The sequence below is a fragment of the Acomys russatus genome, chromosome 14 (assembly GCF_903995435.1).
Source record: "Acomys russatus chromosome 14, mAcoRus1.1, whole genome shotgun sequence".
Classification (NCBI taxonomy): Eukaryota; Metazoa; Chordata; class Mammalia; order Rodentia; family Muridae; genus Acomys; species Acomys russatus.
In genome coordinates this window covers 55,866,623-55,888,399 of record NC_067150.1, presented here as the reverse complement: position 1 = coordinate 55,888,399, position 21,777 = coordinate 55,866,623, and the positions used below count along the sequence as shown (strand labels likewise).

General features: G+C 50.3%; 1 protein-coding gene across 1 annotated transcript in view; it reads right to left on the bottom strand.

The window, feature by feature from the left end:
* Nucleotides 1-21,777, bottom strand: part of Megf11 (multiple EGF like domains 11) — a 330,164-nt gene that overhangs the window by 41,091 nt on the left and 267,296 nt on the right. The window contains exons 9-10 of the mRNA XM_051156648.1: nt 19,347-19,559; nt 10,721-10,895 (exon numbers count right to left, since the gene is read on the bottom strand). Coding sequence (XP_051012605.1) covers nt 10,721-10,895; nt 19,347-19,559 — 388 coding nt within the window. The remainder of the gene's footprint in view (nt 1-10,720; nt 10,896-19,346; nt 19,560-21,777) is intronic.

Sequence of the window (21,777 nt, the reverse complement as noted above, 5' to 3'; positions counted from 1 at the left end):
TCGTCCTCTTGAGTGCTGGGATTACAGCGTACCTCCCCGCAGACATCAGGTGCTTCAACCCTCCATTTTCTTGTTTATTCACCACCCCTTTCCGCAGCATCTCTCATTTTTTTAGGCATGACAAAATCTTTGTCGGGAACCCCTTCCCCTCCTGGGGTGTGTACTTCCTCTTATGAATGAGATTACTAGTGATCACAACTAAGGAGAGAGGGCTGGAGATGGGGTTCACAGTCACAGCATGCCACGGGCCTGGTGGGGTTCAGGTTGGTAGCCTGTGTCCCTCCAGCTCACTTCCTGGTGCTTCGCCTATCCTTTCTGATGGCTGTCACCTCTGAGCTTCATGCTAGCCTCAGGGGACCAGGGTCAGGTTTGTAGGGAAGTGACTCGAGCTGAGTCTAATAGTGGGTAGGGGCAGAACCCCTGCTGGAGCCCGGACTGTACTCCTACTGGCCCAGTCCAGGGTCCTCGCCCCACACCCTCCTTGTACTCATGGCTACAAGGTCATGGACAGGTGCATTCTACAAGTCTGCTTTCCCATCTGGGAGACTCAGTGACACTTGAGATAATTTCCAAGGAAGATGGAAGGCCACCTGGCTCCGACTGAGACACCAAGCTGCAACTTGTCCCTCTGCCTGTTAATGGCTTGGGAAGGTCTCTAGCTGACTAGATCTCTCCATTACAACCCTCTCCTCCCAGGCAGTGCTGACTCAAGGCTAACGCAGGTTCTGGGTTCAGTGTCAGCTCAGCTCACGTACTGAGGAAGGTCACTTTACCTCCCCAAACATCAGTCTCTCCTGCAAGGTGAGAGTCCTCAGCAACCGTCAGACGGTTGCTATATAGAGTGAGAGGAACGCAGTACTGGGCTGGCTGTGCTTGGCACTCATGATGCATGCTCCCATAGCCATGCACCAGACTGGACAGCCTCGAGAATCTGTGGCCCAGACCCAGGTCCTGGATCCTGGCCAGCTAAGATCCTGGTGGTCCTATCTATGCAAGGGACTTGGACCAGAAAAAAAAAAAAAATCTGGGTGTGTTGGAAGCATGAGTGCCTGGGACCTCCCTTGACGCCTCCAGCTGCCCGCAGAGCCAGCAAGGCTACCACCCGAGTGATGAGGGCACTGAGAAGGGCAGAGGGAGCCTAACAGGAGAAGGATGGTGTGAGGAAGGAAAAGAAGACTCAGCAGTTTTACCTAATGAGGCCGCAAACCACAGAGTCCCAGAGGGGAAGCTAGCCTGAGCTTCAGTGACACAAAGCCAATTCCCTCTACTTTGCTCTGTGGATTAATTGCCAACATGATTTAACTTCCTGGTACACCCACACACACTTCTCCTCCCTCCCCCCAGCCCCGCCTCATGTCTTCACCACTCTCCCTCCTGCCCAGGGGAAAACACGCTCATGACAGGCAGGTGAAAGAGGCGAGAGCATTAGCTGGAGTTCTCACCTCTGTTTGACCCCAGCTCTGTCATGTTCTGCAGTGTGACTCTTCGCAAGTCACTCTCCCCGCCCCACCTCAGTTTCTTCCCCCATAGAATGGGGTGAGGGGTTGGGAGACTCTGGAAGTGCAATGTGTCCTTCTAGCTCTGCTCTTGAGAATTCCCAGCTCCCTGTGTGACAAGCTCTGGGCAGCGGCTCACTCTTGTGTCCTTGTGCCTGCATGGCTGTCATTCTTAACTCATTGTACAGAGAGGAATCTGGGGCTCTCAAAGGCTGAGCACACGGCTGTGGGTCATGTGGATGCTGAGGGACAGACTGAGCTTCCAATCCAGGCTCATCTGACCACAGGTCATAGCCCAGGTTTATGCCCCTTTACTTAAAACCTACACAGTCCCACGACATATCTTAACAAGCAGCTCTGACCGTCTGCTCCATGCCAGGTTTTATTCGAAACACTGAATATATTTGATACTCTTCACTCCTAAGAATCACAGTAGAACATAATACCAATATGTCCCCTGAGCTACCCCCCTGTTTGTAGCCCAGCCTAGCTTAGAACTTCCTATGGAGCTGAGGATGACCATGAACTTCTGATCCTCCTGCCTCCACCTTCCAGGTGTTAGGGTTACAGGCATCGTGCCACCATGGCAGGTTTATGCGGTGCTAAGAATCGAGCCCAGGGCTTTGTGAGTGGTTGGTAAGCACTCTACTGACTGAGCTACATGCTCAGCCCCATCTCATAGATGAAAGACTGAAGTTTTAAAAAGCCAGCAAATATGGCACAAATGTGCTAGCCACGTAAGCCTGTGACGGGGCACCCACAGTGGACGGAGAGAAATAATTCCTGAACGTTATTCTCTGAAGACACACACACACACACACACATACACACATACACACACACACACGCACACACACACGCACACACACACACACACACACATGCACGCACTGTGGCATGCACATACCTGCCACCCTCTAGGATAATGATAAATAAAAAAGAAAAATTGGAGCCTTGAGATAGAATTACCTAAATAATCCTTATCAAGTCACGTAGCAGGAGGCGTCAATGCTAGAACTTGAGCGTGTATTCATATTTTTTGTAATTTAAAAAGTTTTGCATAATATTGCTCACACAGCTACAGCAGCTAGAAAGTAAATTTGCCATGCCTAGTACTGCATCTGGAAAAATCTTTTATGACAATAATTGTGATGGCAGTCTGTGATGGTAGCCATCTCTGATGGGGCGGGGCAGGAAACGGGAAGTTGCTGTTCTGCTCTTAGAACTAGAGTTGATGGATCTGGGTCTGATGAGCAATGAAACAATTAAAACAGGAAGTGCACAGGGGTGCCTTGTGTGTCACCCAGCTGTCATTTCCATCCTGTACTCTCTCCTGGCCACACACGCCCTCACTCCAGAAGTTACAGCTCAGGAGCCCCCCACAGGAGGCTATAAGCACTAAGCTTGTGGAGGGAAGGTGGAGGAGGGACGTCTTTAAAGGATGCCAGAAACCTTGTGTGGAGAAAATTCAATCGCTGCCCCACTGATCTGGCATTCATAACTCTTCGCCCCCCTCCTGCCTTCCCTAGCCCAAGCAGCCGAGCTTTGCATATGACCTATGGACAGAGTGGAGAAAGCGGAGAAAAATGCGGAAAGAAGTTGGTTCATTTGTGTGATGGAGTGCCCACTCCCTTCGCCAGCATGCAGGGCTCAGTAATGGCAGACAGGGCTTCAAAAAATTGCTGCATGAATAGATGAGCCCTTTACGGTAATAGAAATGCTGCCATCGTAGGGAGAAATATGGGCCCTGAGTCCTGCAGGAGGGGACACTGGGCCCTTCTGCCCTGCCTGCTGAGCTCTCTGTCCCCATTACAACCAGAACTAAAAGAAGACGTCAGGCTGAGAAATGGTCAGAAAAACCCTTATCTCCTGCCCCCGTCCCGCCCCCGTCCCCCAGTCTCCATGCAAGGAGGAGGCTGCAGGACAGGACAGGGAAATCAAGTCATTGCTGCCTGGCTGTGACCTTCCAGCCTGCTCCCTGATGCAGACACTGTCAGGACAGCAGTTAGTTCTAGACTGGAGTGGGCAGGGGGCTCCATCAGGCAGTGTCTTAAAGACAGACAGGTGTGTTGTGCAGCACAGGGGCTCCCGGGGCTATGGAAGGGGACTTGTTTCCCTCTGTGCTGAGAAAGCCTGTTGCCCTTTCTGGGGACATAGCTGCCCTGCGGCTCCCACCCTGGAGGAAGCTGCGGCTAAGGGTTTCCTTCCTCCCATTCCATCTGCATCCACATCCCAGACAGGCTCCCGGGCCTCAAGTGGGCATCAGCAGCATCAATGGGCATCAGTGGCATGAACCTTTTAAACGTGGCCATCATGGCTGACACTTGTTGAAAGATGACTAATACGATCTTTGCATGCACTAATTAACTTGGTCACCATACTAAGCCTAGGGATTTATGATCATTTCCTTTTCACACGTCATAAAACAGGCACAGAGAGATGGTATACGGTACCCTGTCTGAGGTCACACAGTTATAAAAAGCAGTGAAGCTGGTACCTGAAGGTGGGGCGTCCGGTTCTACGTCTCTGTAACCTTTGCACTGTGTAAGTGAGATGCCTAAGGTAATTAATACATTTGCTCTAGGAACCCAAGTAGTGCTGAAGGACAGCTACTCCAGCTATCTCTTTAAATCTGAGAGATGGGTCTGGTCTGGCTGGTTGGTCCAGCAGTAAGGCTCTAAAGGGTGGAAGCCCCCAAATCTGATGACCTGAACTCATTATCTGGAACCCACATGGTAGAAGGAGAGAACTGACTCCTGCAAGTTACTTCTGCATGCATTGCTCTAAATAAATAAATGTAACAAAAAAATAAACAAACCTCAGAGAGGCTCATGGGGGTGGGAGAAAGGTTCAAGCTCTGGCCTCACTGGCCAGTGGCCCAAATCCCCCTTCCTACAGATGCCAGTCTGGAAACTTCTACATTAGTGGAGCTGCTATATCCAAGGATTTAATTGATCAAAAAGACTTCACCAAGCAAGCTCTTCATGTGGCAGGCATGGTGGATGGTGGCGGCTAGGAGTTAGGGGGCTGGGGGAGCTGGATCCTTCTTCTCAGGGAGGCAGGCTGAGCATGGGCTTTCACTGTAGAAGAGGTGCGCGTGTAAATCCTACAGAGAGGAGTGTCTATGGAGGCTTTGTGAAACAGACATCTGAGAAGCTGGACAGGATGTTCACAGACGCAGCAAAGATGGGGGTGCAGCAACGAAGAGGGACGAGACAGGTTTGGGGCAAAGCAAGTCATGTGTGGTCACATAGCACATGAAATGAGGCTGGGGAGTGGCAAAAGGCGACAAGTCATAAAGAAGGGTAAAATGCGCCTAGCTTGCAGGAGGATGAGTGGTTCTTCATGGCCCGCCCCCTTATCCACAGTTCAGCTATTTCTTTAGCCAGGGGGCTGGGGAAGAGAGTTCTTCCCCTTCTTGCAGGGACGCTGCCAGGACAGGTTACAGGTACCCAGGACTTTAATGTGACATTCTATCTACTGCCCTGCCCCTCCCTCCAGGCTGTCTATGACCGGCAGAGTAGCCAGCTGAGAGCTGTGGCACTGTCCGAGGTGCTGAAACTGTGTTCTACCCAATCAGAAGCACTCCTGGTGCCCACACAGTTTCCTCTGGGCAGAGGATTTCATTCCTGGCTTTTTGTTTTGGTTTTTTGTTTGTTTGTTTGTTTGTTTGTTTGTTTTTTGTTTTTGTTTTGTTTTTTAACAAAGTAGAACTTGAATCTAAAATATGAACAGAATCCAATCTGTGAACTTTGCTCTTGCCTCCTAGCCCAGCACGTTTCTTGAATCGAGAAGGCCCTGTGCCCTTCACCAATGGATGTCCTGCGTGATCCCTTTCCTGAGGCCAAGCTAACACAGAAAATGAACGTGTCTTCTACCCACATCCTCACTTCTGCCTCGCCACATGATGGCAGTCACATTTCACAGGACCTCCTGAGGGACCAGGGTCCACAGGTGCTGGAGTAGGCCTGCCTAGACCAGCAGGAATATGTGCCCAGGAGTCTGCCTCAGCTGGGATGCCTGGGTGCAGCTCACCCTGGTACCTTCTGGGGGGTCCCACGTGTGCTGGACTTGAGGGGAAAAAAGCATCTGTTCTCTGCCCTTGTAGCTTAGCATCTTAGCAGGTACCTACTATGGTTCAGGCACCAATCTGTAACTTCTTGAAGAAGCTCCCTGCTCTCACCACAAAGTCCCTTGTCACAGGTAAAGACATTTAGGCTTAAGCAGGACACAGGGCTTTTCCATAGGCAGTGGAGGCAGTGGAGAGTTGGGATTTGAACTCTGGTCTGTGTTGTTCTGGAGTGTCTAGTCTATCAAAGCTCATTACCATGGGAGCATAAAGCGGCTCCTGCCACTTCTGCCTTTCTAATCCTGGCCAAATTCCTTCCCCTGCTTAAACTTAGGCTCATTTGCAAGCTGAGGAAAGTAGAAGTATGTGTCTGTAGGGCTCTCAGGAGACATAAACCAGATGATGCGTGCAGCAAGAACACAATGAGTGCTCCCCACTAGGCTGAGTGTGATTATGATCCGACAAGGTCTTTGATGGCTGGCTGGGTGTCTGATGAGCCTTGCCACACCCCAAGTCCTTGGCATCATAAGTGCCGGGGCTTAGAAATGAAGGGGCAATCGTTGAGAGTCGTCATCATCATCATCATCAGCCCTCCGAGCAAAGCCTGTTCCTGCCCTGCATCCCCATGGCCTCGCAGGGTAGACACTACCTGGCTGTCAGACCCCTGAGCTCCCAAGGGCAGTTTTATACTACCTCCTCAGCACCAGCCGGCTCAAGACCCTCTCTTCCCTCTTAGGGCCAGCTTTCATAAAGTTGCCGTCACACCTTTCTAAAGGGCCCTTGGAAGGGGTTGGCAGAGTGCTTGTCTAGCATGAATCCATTACCTCCCTAGCTACGGCAAACCCCAACAGCAGGCAGGGCGGATAGTCTCCTCCCATCTTACATGGAGGGGGAAACTGAGGCCCAGTGAGGTGAAGTGGCAGGTCCAAGGTTCTGAGTTTAGGATGAAGCTCCAACACCCAGGAATGGGCTTTTAAAATTAGCTCTTTATTAAACTCCCTGAGTTGGGAAATCTTTCAGCAAACAGGGCAGGTATGTAGTCACAAATCAACGAGCACACAGAGGCACTGCTAATTATTACTGACTGTGGGATGCTTTGGGGGAGCCTGGGCTGAGTCTACATGGCTGATCAATGGCTCCATCCCCCACATTACCAGGCTGGCTAATTGCAGGAAGTCACACCATTCAGAAGCCAAGGCAAGGCAGGAGTAATGGCATCCCCACTGGAGCCTGGTGCTCCAGGGAAGGAGTCATGTCACTGAGAGCAACGGATGCTTTGTAATCACCTCCAGCAGCCCCTGTCCAGCACCACCAGGCCCCAGAAAAGCCTCTTCCCGTATATAATGGGGCTGAGCAGGAGTGGAAATTCATGGCGTCTCACCAGGACAGCCCGCTCACAATCTGTTTTAGCTTACAGTGCCAGGTAAGCAGGACTCAATGATGAAAGGATTCTGACGATCTGATCACCAAGCTCCCCAACCCATCCACCCCAAAGTTCAAGGACAGGAAGTCATTTATATTCTAGCCTAGCTTCCAGACTAGTGAATCCCTGGCTGGGGGCAGTGGGTACATGGACAGACCAATGCTTCCCTCCCCATCCTTGCTGGAACCCCAATTTTCTTTTCTAAGTAGCAGTGATTAGTCAGACAGTTGGGGGTGGGGACAACAAGAGGGGACAGAGGAGTGACAGTATAAACAGATCTATGACAATGTGTCACAAGCTCCCACATAGGTGCACCAATGTTATCCATGAAGTCTGTATAGTAAACCATCTCAGAAGGCAGTGAGTTCAGGCATGGGGACATAGCTCAGTTGGTTGAGTGCTTGTCTAGCATGCATGAAACCCTGAATTTAACCGCTAGCACTGCATAAAATGATGGTGTATGCCTGTAACCCCAGCCCTAAGTGGGTGGAGGTAGGAAGGTCAGGAGTTCAAGGTCATCTTCAGGTACTACATGAGGTTCTATCTAAATGCAGGATTAATAAAACAAAACCAGTGCATTCATCTTCCTCTGCCTGCTCACATTTGTACAGGAAGGACCTGGGACCTGAAAGAAGAAGCTATTCCAAAGTCATAGGCCTTCCTTAGTAGCCAAGCTAGGGCAAGGACTTGTCCCACCAGCAGCTTGCTGCCAATTGCTTCTCTGCCTGACCCCTTGGCGATTGGATATCTTTAACCCCAAATAACTATTTGTCAGACTCTAAACCTAGAGTGCCTCCATTATTATTATTATTATTGTAAATATGTATAGGTGCCGTGACTGCATGTATATCTATGTGCCACATGTATGGCTGGTGCCCTCAGAGACATAAACAGGAAATCAAATCTGCTGCAAGTGGAGCAACAGATGGTTATGAACAGTCATGTGGATGCTGGGAATTGAACCCAGGTCTTCTGGAAGAGCAGGAAGTCCTCTTAACCACTGAATCTCCAGCCCCTAGCTCTTCAATAGTGATAGTTATGAACCAAAATTCATGCCAACATCCAGCTTTAGCTAGGTCTTCTGGGGGAGAATGTGAGAGGGCTTGATAACATTTTGCCTGTGTGGGACCCCAGCTCTCTCTGTTCCCAGTAGGCGCCCTCTCCCTTTCTGTCCATCTCTGTAGACCCCCCTTCTCTGCTCTCATGTCTGTGTCTGCCTGTCTACACGTTCACTGGTCTGCCTCTGCCCTTTACCAAGTCCTCCCTCTGCCTCTCTCCCACAAACCTCCTTTACGCCAGATCTGTTACATGGCATAATTTCTCGGGGGGCACACCTTGGCATGTGTGGGTCTGCTATGGGACCCCCTTGCCACATCATATTTCATAGCAGTCTGAGATATGCAGACCAGGAGCACTTGCTCTCAAAAGATCCACTGCCATGATGGTGACAAGAGTTTGGGAGTCAGTGGACTTATACCGTAGCAGCCAGCCAGCCAGCCCACAACCAGGCCAGGTTCACTAGCACTCCATGACCAACGACCTTGCAGTCAAGGCTGGAAAGCATGTTCTTGGGGAAGGTAGCTCAGACAGCAGAGTGCTTGACTGTTACCAATTGAATGAGGACATAAGGTTGAGCTAAAGCATTGCATAAACCAGGTTTTTTGGGCTATGCCTGTCATCCTAGCACAGGGGAGGTAGAGGCAAGTATGTCACAAGTGCAAGGTTATTCCTGCTACATAGTGAACCAAACCAAACCAAAACAAACCTATAATATATAAGACTATCTTTTTAGAAAAGATTTTTATTTATTTATTACATATACACGCTAGAAGAGGGCACCAGATCTTATCATAGATGGCTGTGAGCCACCATGTCGTTGCTGGGAACCAAACTCAGGACCTCTGGAAGAACAGACAGTTCTCTTAACCTCTGAGCCACCTCTCCAGCCCAAGACTATCTTAAAAACAAATAACTTAGGAAGAAAGGAAGGCACAGGGGCTGGAAAGATGACTCAGCGGTTAAGAGCACTGTCTGCTCTTCTAAAGGTCATGAGTTCAATTCCCAGCAACCGCATAGTGGCTCACAACCACCTATAATGAGATCTGATGCCATTTTTTGGTGTGCAGGTGTATGTGCAGGAAGAGCAATGTATACACAATAAATAAATAAATCTTTAAAAAAAAAAAAAAAGGAAGGAAGGAACAAAGGAAGAAGACAACTCTGCTGTGCATCGGCTTCCTGACCACTGAGAACCACTAACTAGCAACACCCACATCCCGTGAGAACTCATCAGATACAGAAAGCCTTGCCACACCACAGACATACTGGCTCTGAACATCTGATTTACCGAAGCCTCTACCTACAGTGGCTCCTGGAATCCCTTCTCCTTACATGTAAGGTGAGTGCTCACTTCACAGAGAAAGAAACTGGAGAGTGGGTCCAAGGCCACAGAGTTGATGTGTAGGGAAGCCAGGATGGGTGTGACCTGGCCACAGGTTTCAGCTCTGCAAGCACTTCTCAAAGCACAATGGGACATTGTCCCTGGGGATGCCTAAATATGGGGGTCTTCAGACCAGCTGAGCACATTCCATCCCCCGCATCAACTTCCCCCCCAGTCAAACCTTGTAAAGACCAGCATGGTTGATGAGGAAATACAAACAGTAAACGAACATGAAAGGGAAATGTGCACTCTACCTAGTAATCAGACATGCAAATGAGGGCAACATTTAGGAGCCAGTCTCTACCTATATAATTAGCAAGACTGGGGGCGAAAAAAAGCAAGCAAGAACTGTTCTGAACAAGGCACACGCATATACGACCCGAGACAGCACAGATTTATATAACCCTTTGGGAAAGTGGTGTGGCAACATCCATCAAGAGCCATGAATATATTGTGCCTGCTGACCTGAGAATTCACCCGGAGGAAATAATTCAATGGGACGGCGGGGTGGGGAGCTGTGTGTAAGAAGATGCTCACTGCAACATTGGCTGTGAACATGGGCAAAATCCTAATATTCTGCAGGAAGGGGAAGGCTGGGGAAACAGAGCATCTGTCAGTTCCTGCTCTGCTTGGTGACCATCTGAAATGAGAATTAGGAGATCCAAGCAGTAACATAGAAACGTGAGTTTAAAAAAAAAAAAAAAAAAGAGTGGGCTGAAGCCCAGAGAGGATGTTTGTGCCTCAGTGTGGAAGGTTGCAGATGGACACCCCACATACACAAACACTGCCCCTTCCACTCCACACACACAGAATTAACTTTGCCCAGCCTGACTTTAATCCCAGCACTCAGAAAGCAGAGGAAGGTGGACCTCTGTGACTTTGAGGTCAGCCCAGTCTACATAGTGAGCTCCAGGCTGCTTAGGAATGTATAGTGAGGCCATTTTGAACAAACAAACAGAAAGGAGAATGCAAAACTGCTTATGTGATCCGGGGTTATAATGCTGTGGAAAATATTACATACACAGGACGACAGAGCAGGGCTGGACAGAGAGGAAGACGGTTTCAGAATCAGGGACAGTGACAGACTAAGGCCTTTTCCAGCTACCTTTACAGTTATCAGCCTCAGAGAGCAGCTTCAAGGGCTCTCGCTCGGTCATAGACTACTTCTGAAGGTGACACAGAGGGTTCTATCCCTCATTTCTGGGCAGAGGGTCACACTCTTGATTGCTAAAAATATGGGGAGCTGGTCCACTGGGGACCAGGGAGGCTGTGAGAGGCCCCTCCTGACTTACCATGAAGCCTGGGGCACAAGTACATCCTCCTGTGATGCTGTGGCAGTCAGCACCATTCTGGCAGGTGCAGGGTAGCTGGCAACCATTGCCATAGTAGCCGGCAGGGCAGGACTCGTTGCAGTAGTGGCCAGACCAGCCTGGTCGGCAGGTACAAGCTCCAGTGACTGGATGGCAGCTGAATGGAGGACAGAAGGGAGAAGAGGACATTCTGGTCAGGGTGGCAACCGTGTCCCTTCCTCTGCCCTCCCCAAGTCGAGTCTGCCCATGGGAGTGACAGCAAAGGACCCCTGTGGCTAACTTAGTAACGCCTTGTTTGTTTATGAGAAAACCCTTGGCTATGCAGTCTCATTAGTTCCCAGAAATGAAGACTCATAGTTAAATAGCTTGCCTACCGTCATTCAGCAAGGTGGTAACAAGACCAGGATTAGTACCCAGGCTTCTGATCCCCAAACATGCACTTTTTTCCCCTTCTTTTTGAAGTAGGGACTCATGGAGCCCAGGTTAGCTTTGAACTTCCTATGTGTCTAAGGGTGACACTAAATTTCTGGTACTCCTTCCTCCCTCTCCCAGGGGCTAAGATGACAAATATGTGTCACCATGCCCTGTTTATATAACACTGGGGAATGAACCCAGGCCTCCTGCAGGCTAGGAAAGGACTTTACCAACTGAGCTACCCACCCCGAGTGATTACTCTTTATAAAACTACACAGAGCCTAAAGTTCAAGGAAGTGTCTTTCTCCCTTGCCACATAGAGACCCTGAGGTCTAGAGCTCTTGTCACTCCCCTCTTGCCCACGAGAGTTACCTAAGGTGGGGACATGTGAGAGGGTGGCCATGATACCAGTCCTCTCCGTACAGTACACTCTGGTACAGTTAAAACAAGATCTCAGGACAGGGTGGCCTCTCTGACAGTGTCTGTACCTAAGGCAACTGCCACTAGAGCTTCCTCATGCTCTGGAACAGAACGGGCCCCTTCCCCTTTTATCTGTTGAGCTACAGAAAGAGCCATTGGCTGGCAGCAGGGGCATGACCCTAAAGTGGGGTAACTTTGGCTGACAGTGGTCTGGCTCAGTAGCCAATATCCATCCCTGATCAGGAGACATCGAGTGTGATAACAGCGTGCCTTATGGAGTGCCTGAGTGCTGGGGGGGGGGGGGGTTGTGTAACTGACTCATGGCACCACCTGCTGAGTCTACATGCTGGTTCCCTGGGATGATCTCAACAGACACCAAGACAGGCCACTTCAGGAATGCCCGGAATCTCTGATGGGCTCCTGTGCCCTCAAGACTCCTCGGCATGCCACACTTGCTCAGAACTGTGCTGTGAATTGATTCTTCCACCTCCCTTTGTTTCCTTTGAGCTCTGACATGGGTCAGGCCTGACAGCCCTTCCCAGGCCCCCAGCCCATGTCAATCCCCCACCCCACCCCATCCCCGCCACCCCAATATGTCTCCTTGTAAGTCTCTCTTTTGTGTGGCTCTAGAGATCAGCCCAGGGCTTGCTGCAGATTAGGCAAGCACCTTCCTCACTCATGCCCACACAGATCTCTCACGCGTGGCATTTGCTTCCTGGCCAGTCCCGACTAACAAACACAGCAGAGGGGCTGGGGACAAGCTGCTCCCATCTCGGTCACCTCCTTCCCGCCCTGTGATCTGCCTCGGGTCTGATCTGGGAAGGCCTGCAGTGGCTGGCCAGAGCCAGTCTTTGTTCCTTTAAGCTCCACGGTGTCAGGGCTTGTTCTCCCAGATCCCGACTCATAGTCACTGTCCAGTTCACACACACAAGGATGCACATTGCTTTTTACCACACTTAATGATTTTCTTTTTGAGACAGGGCCTTTATGTAGCCCAGGCTGGCCTTAAACTCGCTACATAGCTGAGGATGATCCTGAACTTGATTTTCTGCATTAAAAAAAAAAAATTACTTATTTTATGTGTAAGTGTATGGGAACATGGATGCCACATCACATGGGTAAAGGTCAGGGAACCACTTGGTGACCGCTCTCTCCTTCTACCATGTGGGTGCCAGGGATAAGACTCAGGCCACCAAGCTCAGTGGCCAGCAACTTCAGATGCTAATCTCTCTCACCAGCTGCCAACCCTGACCTTCTGATCCTTCCGCCTCTGCCTCCCTGGTGCTGGTATAACAGCTGTGCACCACTGTCACACCTGCTTTTATGCCCTGCTTGAATTCGAACCCAGGGCTTCAAGCATGCTGGACCAGCACTGTGCCAGCTGAGCTATACCCCAGCTCTCTGTGTTTACCTACTTTCTATGTCTGTTGACTCGTTTGTTTTCTGTCTATCCATGACGTTTCAGCTCCCTGGGGGAGAGAGACCCCTTGTCTGTCTTGTCCCCTCTCAGGGCCCAGTGGGGGGTTCCTGGAACAGGAGAAGTGCTGACCTCATGGCATGCTTTAATGAAGGAATTAATTAACAGACTAATTGTGAGCATTCAGTCAGCCTCTCTTCTGGGGGGGGGGGGTGCCCCGCGGTGTTCTTGTAGAAAATGGGGGTGGGAGGCGGACCAGAGCAGACGACTCTGGAATAATAAGTACCAGTAGCTAATAATCACTTCAGAAAATGTTTAGTCTCATTAATCATCCAGTCAAAACAACAATTGGATATCACCTTCTCTCTATCAAAACACGGACGAGCGTTTCAAATGCTGGTAAAGGTTTCAAAACAATCTGAGGTTATATATCAGGAGGCCAAAAATTATGCAGATGCCTTGGCCTTGTAATTCCATTTCTAAGTATCTTTCCTAAGGAAATGATCACGATTGTGGAGGGAGATTTATGCACAGAGATGTTCCCTGAAGCACTATTTATAACAGTAGAAAATGGAAGCAATTTGAATAATAATAAATAATATGTGACCAGGCTATTAAAGCACAGGGCACCTCGCGCACATATATTTCTTATCTCCCACAAACCTGTGAGGTGGGAATGTGAAGCCTGCTTTTACAGGTGGCACCCAGTGGTTCTGGGATCGGCCCAAGGTCACACGGATAGTGGATGAGTGATGGAGCTGGGATTTGAACCAAGATCTGGCCATGTTTATCCTGTGTTTGTCACCCCTGACAAGGAGGTGCTACTTAAATTCCTTAAGAGGGAATTTTAGACTGGGCGCAACCTTTAATCCCAGCATTCTGGGAGGCAGAGGCAGGCAGATCTCTGTGCATTCGATGCCAGCCTGGTCTAAAGAGTGAGTTCCACGACAGCCAAGGCCACACAGAGAAACCCTGTCTTAGAAAAACAAAACAAACAAACAACAAATGCTTTCTGTTATAAGTTGCCTTGGTCATGGTGTCTCTTTACAGTAACAGAACAGTTACCAAGACTCCAGGAAACAGGCTGAAGTATATCCCAGCCCGACAATTCTATTTCTAGAAATAGGACAGCTAACTTCTTAATTTGAATTTCCCTTTGGAAAGATGCTGGGGAGCGATGGCAGACAATGATTTGATTTTTTGATTTTTGGTGTTTTGAGACCAGCTGGCTTTGAACTCACGGCAGTTTTTCTGCCTGCATGTCCGTCTGCCAAGGCCTCCCTTCCCCTGGGTCACCTGGCTATTCAGGCAGTGGGGTGTGGGGGTGTGGCGGGCGGGGGGGGGGGGGCGGACGCAGGCTGCCACGTCCGTATCAGGTTTCCCTGCTTTCTTCCTTTTCCCCAGACGCAGATTAATCACCAGCTAACAGGAGCTGAAAGCTGCACAATTCCGGCAGCGGCTTTGCCGGCTGAGTTTTTCTGCCTTTCTTTTGCTCTGATGAGATTTCTATCTCTGTAGCATCTGCTCGCTAAATCAAATCTTTCAGAGGTAATCTGCCATCATGGCTCCTGGAATTCATCTATGGCAATCTAATTTCAGGAGGGAACATTTAAGAGGCCTGACACCCGGACACAGTCCCCAAGGTGAATGCTCCATGCAGGAGGATGGCCTCTTTTGTGGTTTCACAGAGGAAACTAAACCAGAGAGACCCATATCCTCTCTGCAGCGGCTAGCCACAGAGGAAGGAGCAGGGAGAGGCTGTGGGTGGGCTGGGGAGCAGGGCTTTCTTTGGCTGGGGTTAGAGTCTTGTGTCTCCTCAGAAGGGTGCTGGAGACTGGAGGCCACCATTTGTCCCAAGTTCTGCACAAGTTCAGGGACAAATGAGGTGAGGCTTCTAATGACTGCCCCTCTACCCCGCTTCCAAAGACCACAAGAGAACAGAGAGGAGAGGGGCACGTACAGGGTATTTTCTCAGATAGGTAGTGAGGAACCAGCCTGCCTCTGTCTTAGACTTAAACGCCATCTTATAGTAAAGACTAACTACATCCATTCATTCATTAAGCAGAGGTTTAATCATAAACTCTCAAGGATTGGGCTCTGCCCCACTTGTAACCTTAACTACAAATGTTTCTGGGCTGCCTGTTCCAGGAATGGCCATCGTATCTTCATTTAAAAACAAAAAACAAAAAACCAAGCTGTTTATAACCATCTTGCAGCTCTACTTACGTTTTTAAAGGTTACGTGGCTACCTGTGATTACCTTGTTGTGCTCTCTGTTTCAGATCTTTAGGACTCATTGTCAGGCTTGTGTTCTGCTCCTGTAACCCTGCTTGTTTCGCCCTACAACCCCCCCCCCCCCGTTTGGGAACCCCCTACCGCCAGCTATAAAAGCCTTGCCTCCCTCACGTCCATCCAAAGCTGACCTCTCTGACCCCTGACTTAGGGGGAAGCAGCCTGTGTACATGAACAAAAACCCTTGCTTTAGTTAATCACTTACATTAATTAATTTGGCCATGATGATTTGGGTTGGTGGTCTTTCTCTTCCCATCTTTGGGATCAACAGGAGAGCTGAGGCTAGGACCAGGGGACCCGCCCCCACCACACACACACACTCAGTACCTGCAACTTAGCTGCCTTAAGACTGGAGTCATAGGTCTCCTCTCTGTCTCTTTCTCCCTCCCTTCCACCTTCCCTCCTTCTCTCCTCTTCTCTCTCCCCCTCCCTCCTTTTCCTTCCTTCTTTCCTTACCTCCTTCTTCCTTCCTTCCTCTCCTTTTTTTTTTTTTTTTTTTGAGTCTAGGTCTCATGGCGTCCATTCTGGCCTCCATGTAGCCAAGGATAGCCCCAATCGTCCTGTCTTTGCCTCCTACGTGCTGGGGTTTCAGGTGTGTGCCATCACACATGCCCAGTCTATGCTGCATTGGGGATGGAACCCTGGGCCTCACGCATGCCAGGCAAATGCTCTGCCAACTAAGGCACGCCCCCCCTCCCCCAGCTGCATGTCTTTGTTTTCTTTATATCCCAAGAAAAGGCTCTAAGCTTCGGGGGTGGGGTGGGGGGAGAGAAAGGCTGGGCTGTGTCTACACACAGGAAGAGAGCTGTTTTGTTGGGGGATGGTATGGTGTATTTTGATGTTAATTAATAAAAAGCCATCCCACCTATGCCAGGCAGTGGTAATCAAGGTGTGGCAAAGGTGGGGGGGGTGGGGGGGAGAGAGGAGAGGATAGGAGAGGAGAGGAGAGAAATCCTGGGAAGAAAGAGAAGAAAGATCACCATGAGGGAAGGAGAAAGACCTGAGAGGAGAAAGAAGGCGGCCGCCATGGGTTAGAAAAGGAAGAAGCACATGGCCAGTGTGGATGGAGAATCCGGCCCAGATGAAGAACATTAGCGAGTATTTGGGATTATGGATGAGAGGTAGCTTGATAGAAGTTATTAGAAGCAGATGGCGTGAGATTGAGGCAGCAATCCCATGCCTAACCCACTATGGGAAGTAGTTTAGAGGATTACTATCTGCCCTGCCCCAGGTTAACTAAGGCTATTTTAAAATGTAACAAGTGTCTGTGTCTTGATTGCTAGCCGAGCCTACTGATAATACAGATAATACAGATAATTTAAAAAACAGTAGTTTCCATAAGAACAAAACCAAGAGCAGCAGGAAGTCAGTGAAGCCCGAGCGTCTCGCCTCAGACAGCTTGCCTCCTCTATATACCTGGACATTTGGCACAGACTGGAATCGTATTTGTGTCAGAAGTTGGGAGTGAACCTGGCTTCTGATGGGTGGAAGCCAGGGACCCTGCCGAACACTCTACAGAGCACAGACTGCTCCGAGTGACTGGTGGTGAGGTGGGGTGCCTGATACAGACTGAGCAGCACTTGTGTCAAGAGGTTGGCATGCCAGGAGGAGGGGGAATAGCTTAACAGCGAGTGAGACGAAGCCATCTAGAGGGATGCACCATTTAAGATGAATCCAGTGATGCATTATCACTGAAGGCTGAGGCAGCGGTCATAGGGATGGGCAAGGCAGGCTGCTGGTGCTGAGGCAGTGGTCATAGGGATGGGCAAGGCAGGCTGCTGGTGCTGAGGCAGTGGTCATAGGGATGAGCAAGGCAGGCTGCTGGTGCTGAGGCAGCGGTCATAGGATGGATGGGCAAGGCAGGCTGCTGGTGCTGAGGCAGTGGTCATAGGGATGGGTAAGGCAGGCTGCTGGTGCTGAGGCAGTGGTCATAGGGATGAGCAAGGCAGGCTGCTGGTGCTGAGGCAGTGGTCATGGAGATGGGCAAGGCAGGCTCCTGGTGCCTTTAGTAGTCCAGGCTTGGGGCAAGGCTCTCCCCAAGGAGGTGGTGCTTTGGAGTCTAAGCAGCCAGCCCGGAGCTGGGCTGGCAGGCACCGTCCAAGGACCCAAGCCTAAGGAGGGCACTTGCCTCCCAGTTCCTTGAAACATGACACACGTTCACGACAGTAAAGCAAATAATCATTAATATTGGATGGGTTGAGATTAGCGACAGAGAAGAGGGAGTCCTTTCAGATTAATAATGCATGGAGCACTCCTTCAGAAGGAAGGTAAATTATGCAGGGCACGGCTGCCCGGGGAAGGGAGGAAAACAATAGCTTTTTAATTTGGGGCTTGAGTGGCTCTCTGTGGTGGGGACTCTTCCTGAGTGGGGACCTCAGCAGCCTCCTTGCTTCCTGTCCTTGGCCTCCCAGCAGGGACGGGTGCCTCTATGCTGTCTTCTACCTATGGAGTAGGTAAACTGATTCTCAGTCACATGCTTGGGACCCTGAGATCTCTCACCTTGCCCTTCAGTCCAGGGAAAAGGCCACTTCCTCCAGGAAGCTTTCCCTGCCCAGCATGATGGTTTCTTGCGATTTTTTTCCCCCAAGACAGGATTTCTCTGTGTAGCCTTGGCTGTCCTGGACTCACTTTGTAGACCAGGCTGGCCTTGAACTCACAGAGATCCACCTGCCTCTGCCTCCCGAGTACTGGAATTAAAGGCATGTGCCACCATGCCCTGCCCTCTTGTGATCTTTTATGTACACATCCCAGCTCATAATACCTTGGTCACACCATGTTGGGACCTGGCAGAGCCAGGTACATATATTTCTACCCTAATATTTCCCAAAATCTGGTGTTGGGTGTGTTGCAAACTTAATGGTATGTTGTAGTCTGGCTGGTGGAATTTTTTGCTCATTAGGACATAAGGTAGGGCTGTGAGTCACTACTGAAGGTGCCTTATATTGGGAAAATGTTTCAGAAAGTGACTGCTGTCAGTGAATACTCAGAACCTAAGGTCGTAAGGGCACCTAGGCTTCCTTCTTGTAGCCTAGCCCTACCCTGTGTGGGCACTCAAGCCATGCACAGACCAACTGCCTTGGCACCAGGCCCTGTCTGTATCGTCCTCCTCTGAGATGCCACCAAGGAACCGTATTCACCTAAGTCGACATATGCTGAGATGCCCCACTTGCCGTGACTAGAGGCTCAAGGGTGACTTGTGAGGAACCAAACACTGAGGGTGAAGAGGGACCTCAGAGCAAAGGCCTCTTCTGCCTGGCATCTGCTCAGTATCCACTGCCTAGACCAGCTTATCTTCCTGGGCCATTCATAGGTGAGGAGAAAGAGTGCCCCATCCCTCACTATCCCGATAACAGGTAACAGGCAGCGAGGCATCTCTGGGATGGACAGCCCCACTTGCTGACAGAAGGCAGGACAGCTGGAGTGGCAGGCAGGAAAGGAAGGGAGGTGGACAAGGGGGATGCTGAGACCACTTATCCTCTGCTTTTCTGGCTCAGTCCTTCCTGGAAGTAGGAGTGAAACTAGCTACCATCTCTGTCCTTCCTGCTCTCCCGCCTGGCCAGGGCCTCTCTAGGTCCTAGGATGAGCTTTATATGGCTCCAGGCTCTGGTTAGATCTCAGCGTGAAGAGGACTCTCTGGGCTTGATCACCAGCCACCACGCCGCCGTAAGCCCGGTCCCCAGAACTATCCAGTCCTAGACACCCCCTACCCTGTGTCTGTGGGTCGCTAGGCTGCTTCCTTACTCCTGTGTGAGGCTTGAGACTGACCCATTGTGAAGCCCAGGCCTCTGAAACTGGGCAACAGGCGGCAGGTGACCTAAGGTGTGGTCCTGACTCCAGCTGGGTGGCAAGCATTGGTTTTTCACTTTTTATCAGAGAGATGGAAGCCTTGAAGGCCCAGCTTTTCCTCCCAGCTAGCTGGCTTCTTCCTGTCCCCCTCCTCCCACAATCCCCAAGCCCCCCTCCCCCACGTCCCGCCCCCTAGAGGTGAGGCCACAGCCCGGGAAGCCTATCTTCATCAGGGCCTCACTCAGCCCCTGCTCCAAGCTTACCTGTCCACAGGTCATACCTGATAGTGTTCTCGGTGTCACAGGGGCAGGGCACGGTGCAGCCTGGGCCATGGAGGCCCTCTGGGCATAGACGCTCCTGGCAGCTAGGACCCTTATAGCCCGGCTCACACTCACAGGCACCTGTGGTTGGGGAACATTGACCTCCATTGTGGCAGTCACAGCGCTGAGAGCACAGGAAACCGAAAGTTCCAAGGGGACACTCCTCTTGGCACCTGTGGGAGAGCAGAGCAAGATGGAGCGGAGCCCTTGCTGGGCGTCCTGCTGCATCTGCACACACCCCCTTCACGCCCTCCCCCACGTCCACGGGAACCTCAATCCAGGCCTCCTCAGCAGCCAGGGTGAGCTCCTGTTAGTGTCACAATGTAAAACTGTTTTCTTTTTCATTGTAAGAAGCTGTGTTGGCCGGGCAGCGGTGGTGCCCGCCTTTAATCCCAGCATTGGGGAGGCAGAGGCAGGTGCATTACTGTGAGTTCGAGGCCAGCCTGGTCTACAAAGCGAGTCCAGGACAGCTAGGACTGTTAAACAGAGAAACTTTGTCTCGGAAAACAAACAAACAAACAAACAAAATAAGGCTGCATGTGGTGGCGCATGCCTCTAATCCTAGCGACAAGAGAGGCTGAAACAGGATGGTGCCTTAAGTTTAGGGCCAGCCTGGTGGGCTCTACGCTACTCTGTGTGACTAAAGTCTTCTTTTACATTAAAAAAAAAAGTGATAAAATGTGTGTGCTGTAGTTGAATATTTGCTTCCTTAAAATTTCACGATGAAAGCTTTTGTTATAATTAATCAATTTATTTATATTTAAAGAGTCTCAGGTAGACCAGGCTAGCTTCAAACTCACCGCATAGCCCAGGGTGGCCTTGAACTTCCTTCCCATCCTACCTTTTCCACCTCCCGAGAGGCACCCAGGCTGATAAAGGAGAAAGACACTCCTACTTAAGGGAGACTCCACCCCTGGGGGAGGAGCCGTGAGGCTCCACGTGACGGGGGAGGGGCTTCTGCCTGGGACTCAGGAGCTTGAGGCAGGAGGACCTCACCCCCTCCTCTGGTCTCCTCGGGCGCTGCCCTCACATGCACACAGCCATCATTACACGTAATTGATTTAAAATGAATGTGAACAACGAGCCAGGAGGCCAGTATTTGCTGTCACTCTTAAGTGAACTTCTTAACTACTGATCAGTCTCCCCAGTTCTTATTAAAAGTTTCAATTCTTGGGCTGGAGAGATGGCTCAGAGGTTAAGAGCACTGGCTGCTCTTCTAGAGGTCCTGAGTTCAATTCCCAGCAACCACATGGTGTCTCACAGCCATCTATAATGAGATCTGGTGCCCTCTTCTGGCCTGCAGGCAGAGCGCTGTGTACATAATAAATAAATAAATCTTAAAAAAAGAAAAAAAAAAAAAAAAGCTTGAACTTGAGGAATTAGAGGTATTTACGTATCACTTGTGTGGAGGTCAGGTGACAGCTTTTACACGTGATCCGGGGATGGCACTCAGGTCATGGGGCTTTGAGTAGCTGCGTCACCTCAGCAGCCCCTCCCCCTAAGATTTATGCTTTGTATTCTAGTGTGGACCTTGAAGTCCTGATCCCCTTACCTCTACCTCCTGAGTGCTGGGATTACAGGCAGGAGCCATTAACTGTTACTCAGTACTGGGGGTGGAACTCAGGTCTTTATGCGTGTTAGGCAAGCACTCCACTGAGCTACAGCCTCGTTGCCTTATACTCTAAATGTACCTTGTGCCGGCTAGTTTTATGTCAACTTGACACAAGCTAGAGTCACCTGAGAGGAGGGAGCCGCAACTGAGAAAATGACTCCATAAAGTTGGGCTGCAGGCCAGCCTGCAAGGCATTTGCTTAGTTAGTAGTTGATGCAGGAGAGCCCAGGCCATTGTAAGTGGTGTCATGCCTGAGCTGGTGGTCCTGGCTTCTATAAGAAAGTAGGCTGATCCCAGCACTGGTGAAGCAGAGGCAGGTAGATCTCTATGAGTTTGAGGCCAGCCTGGTCTAGGACAGCCAAGGCTACACCGAGAGAGACCCTGTCTCAAAACAAACAAACAAACAAACAAACAAACAAATAAAAAGAAATAAACCCTTTCCTCCCACCTTGCTTTTTGTCATGGTATTTCTTCACAGCAATAGTAACCCTAACTAAGATATGCCCATAACTTCTTGGAGGCTCATTCCTCCTCATAGTCAGGGCAGGGAGAGCCTGGTCCTGGTGAGAGGTCAGCTGGCTGAATGAGTACAAATGGCCACACCCTAGTGGACCTGGGGGGCCAGTGCTGTGTGTAGGGAAATTGAGAGCAGCCAGAGTATTGGGGGGGCTAGCCTTGGCAACTAGAGAGACCAGGTGCCCTTGTTTCTGTCTTCACTGTTCTGTACGCAGAGTGACAGGCGAGCAGGACTGAGGTACAGCTTCTGAGCTTCCCTTAAT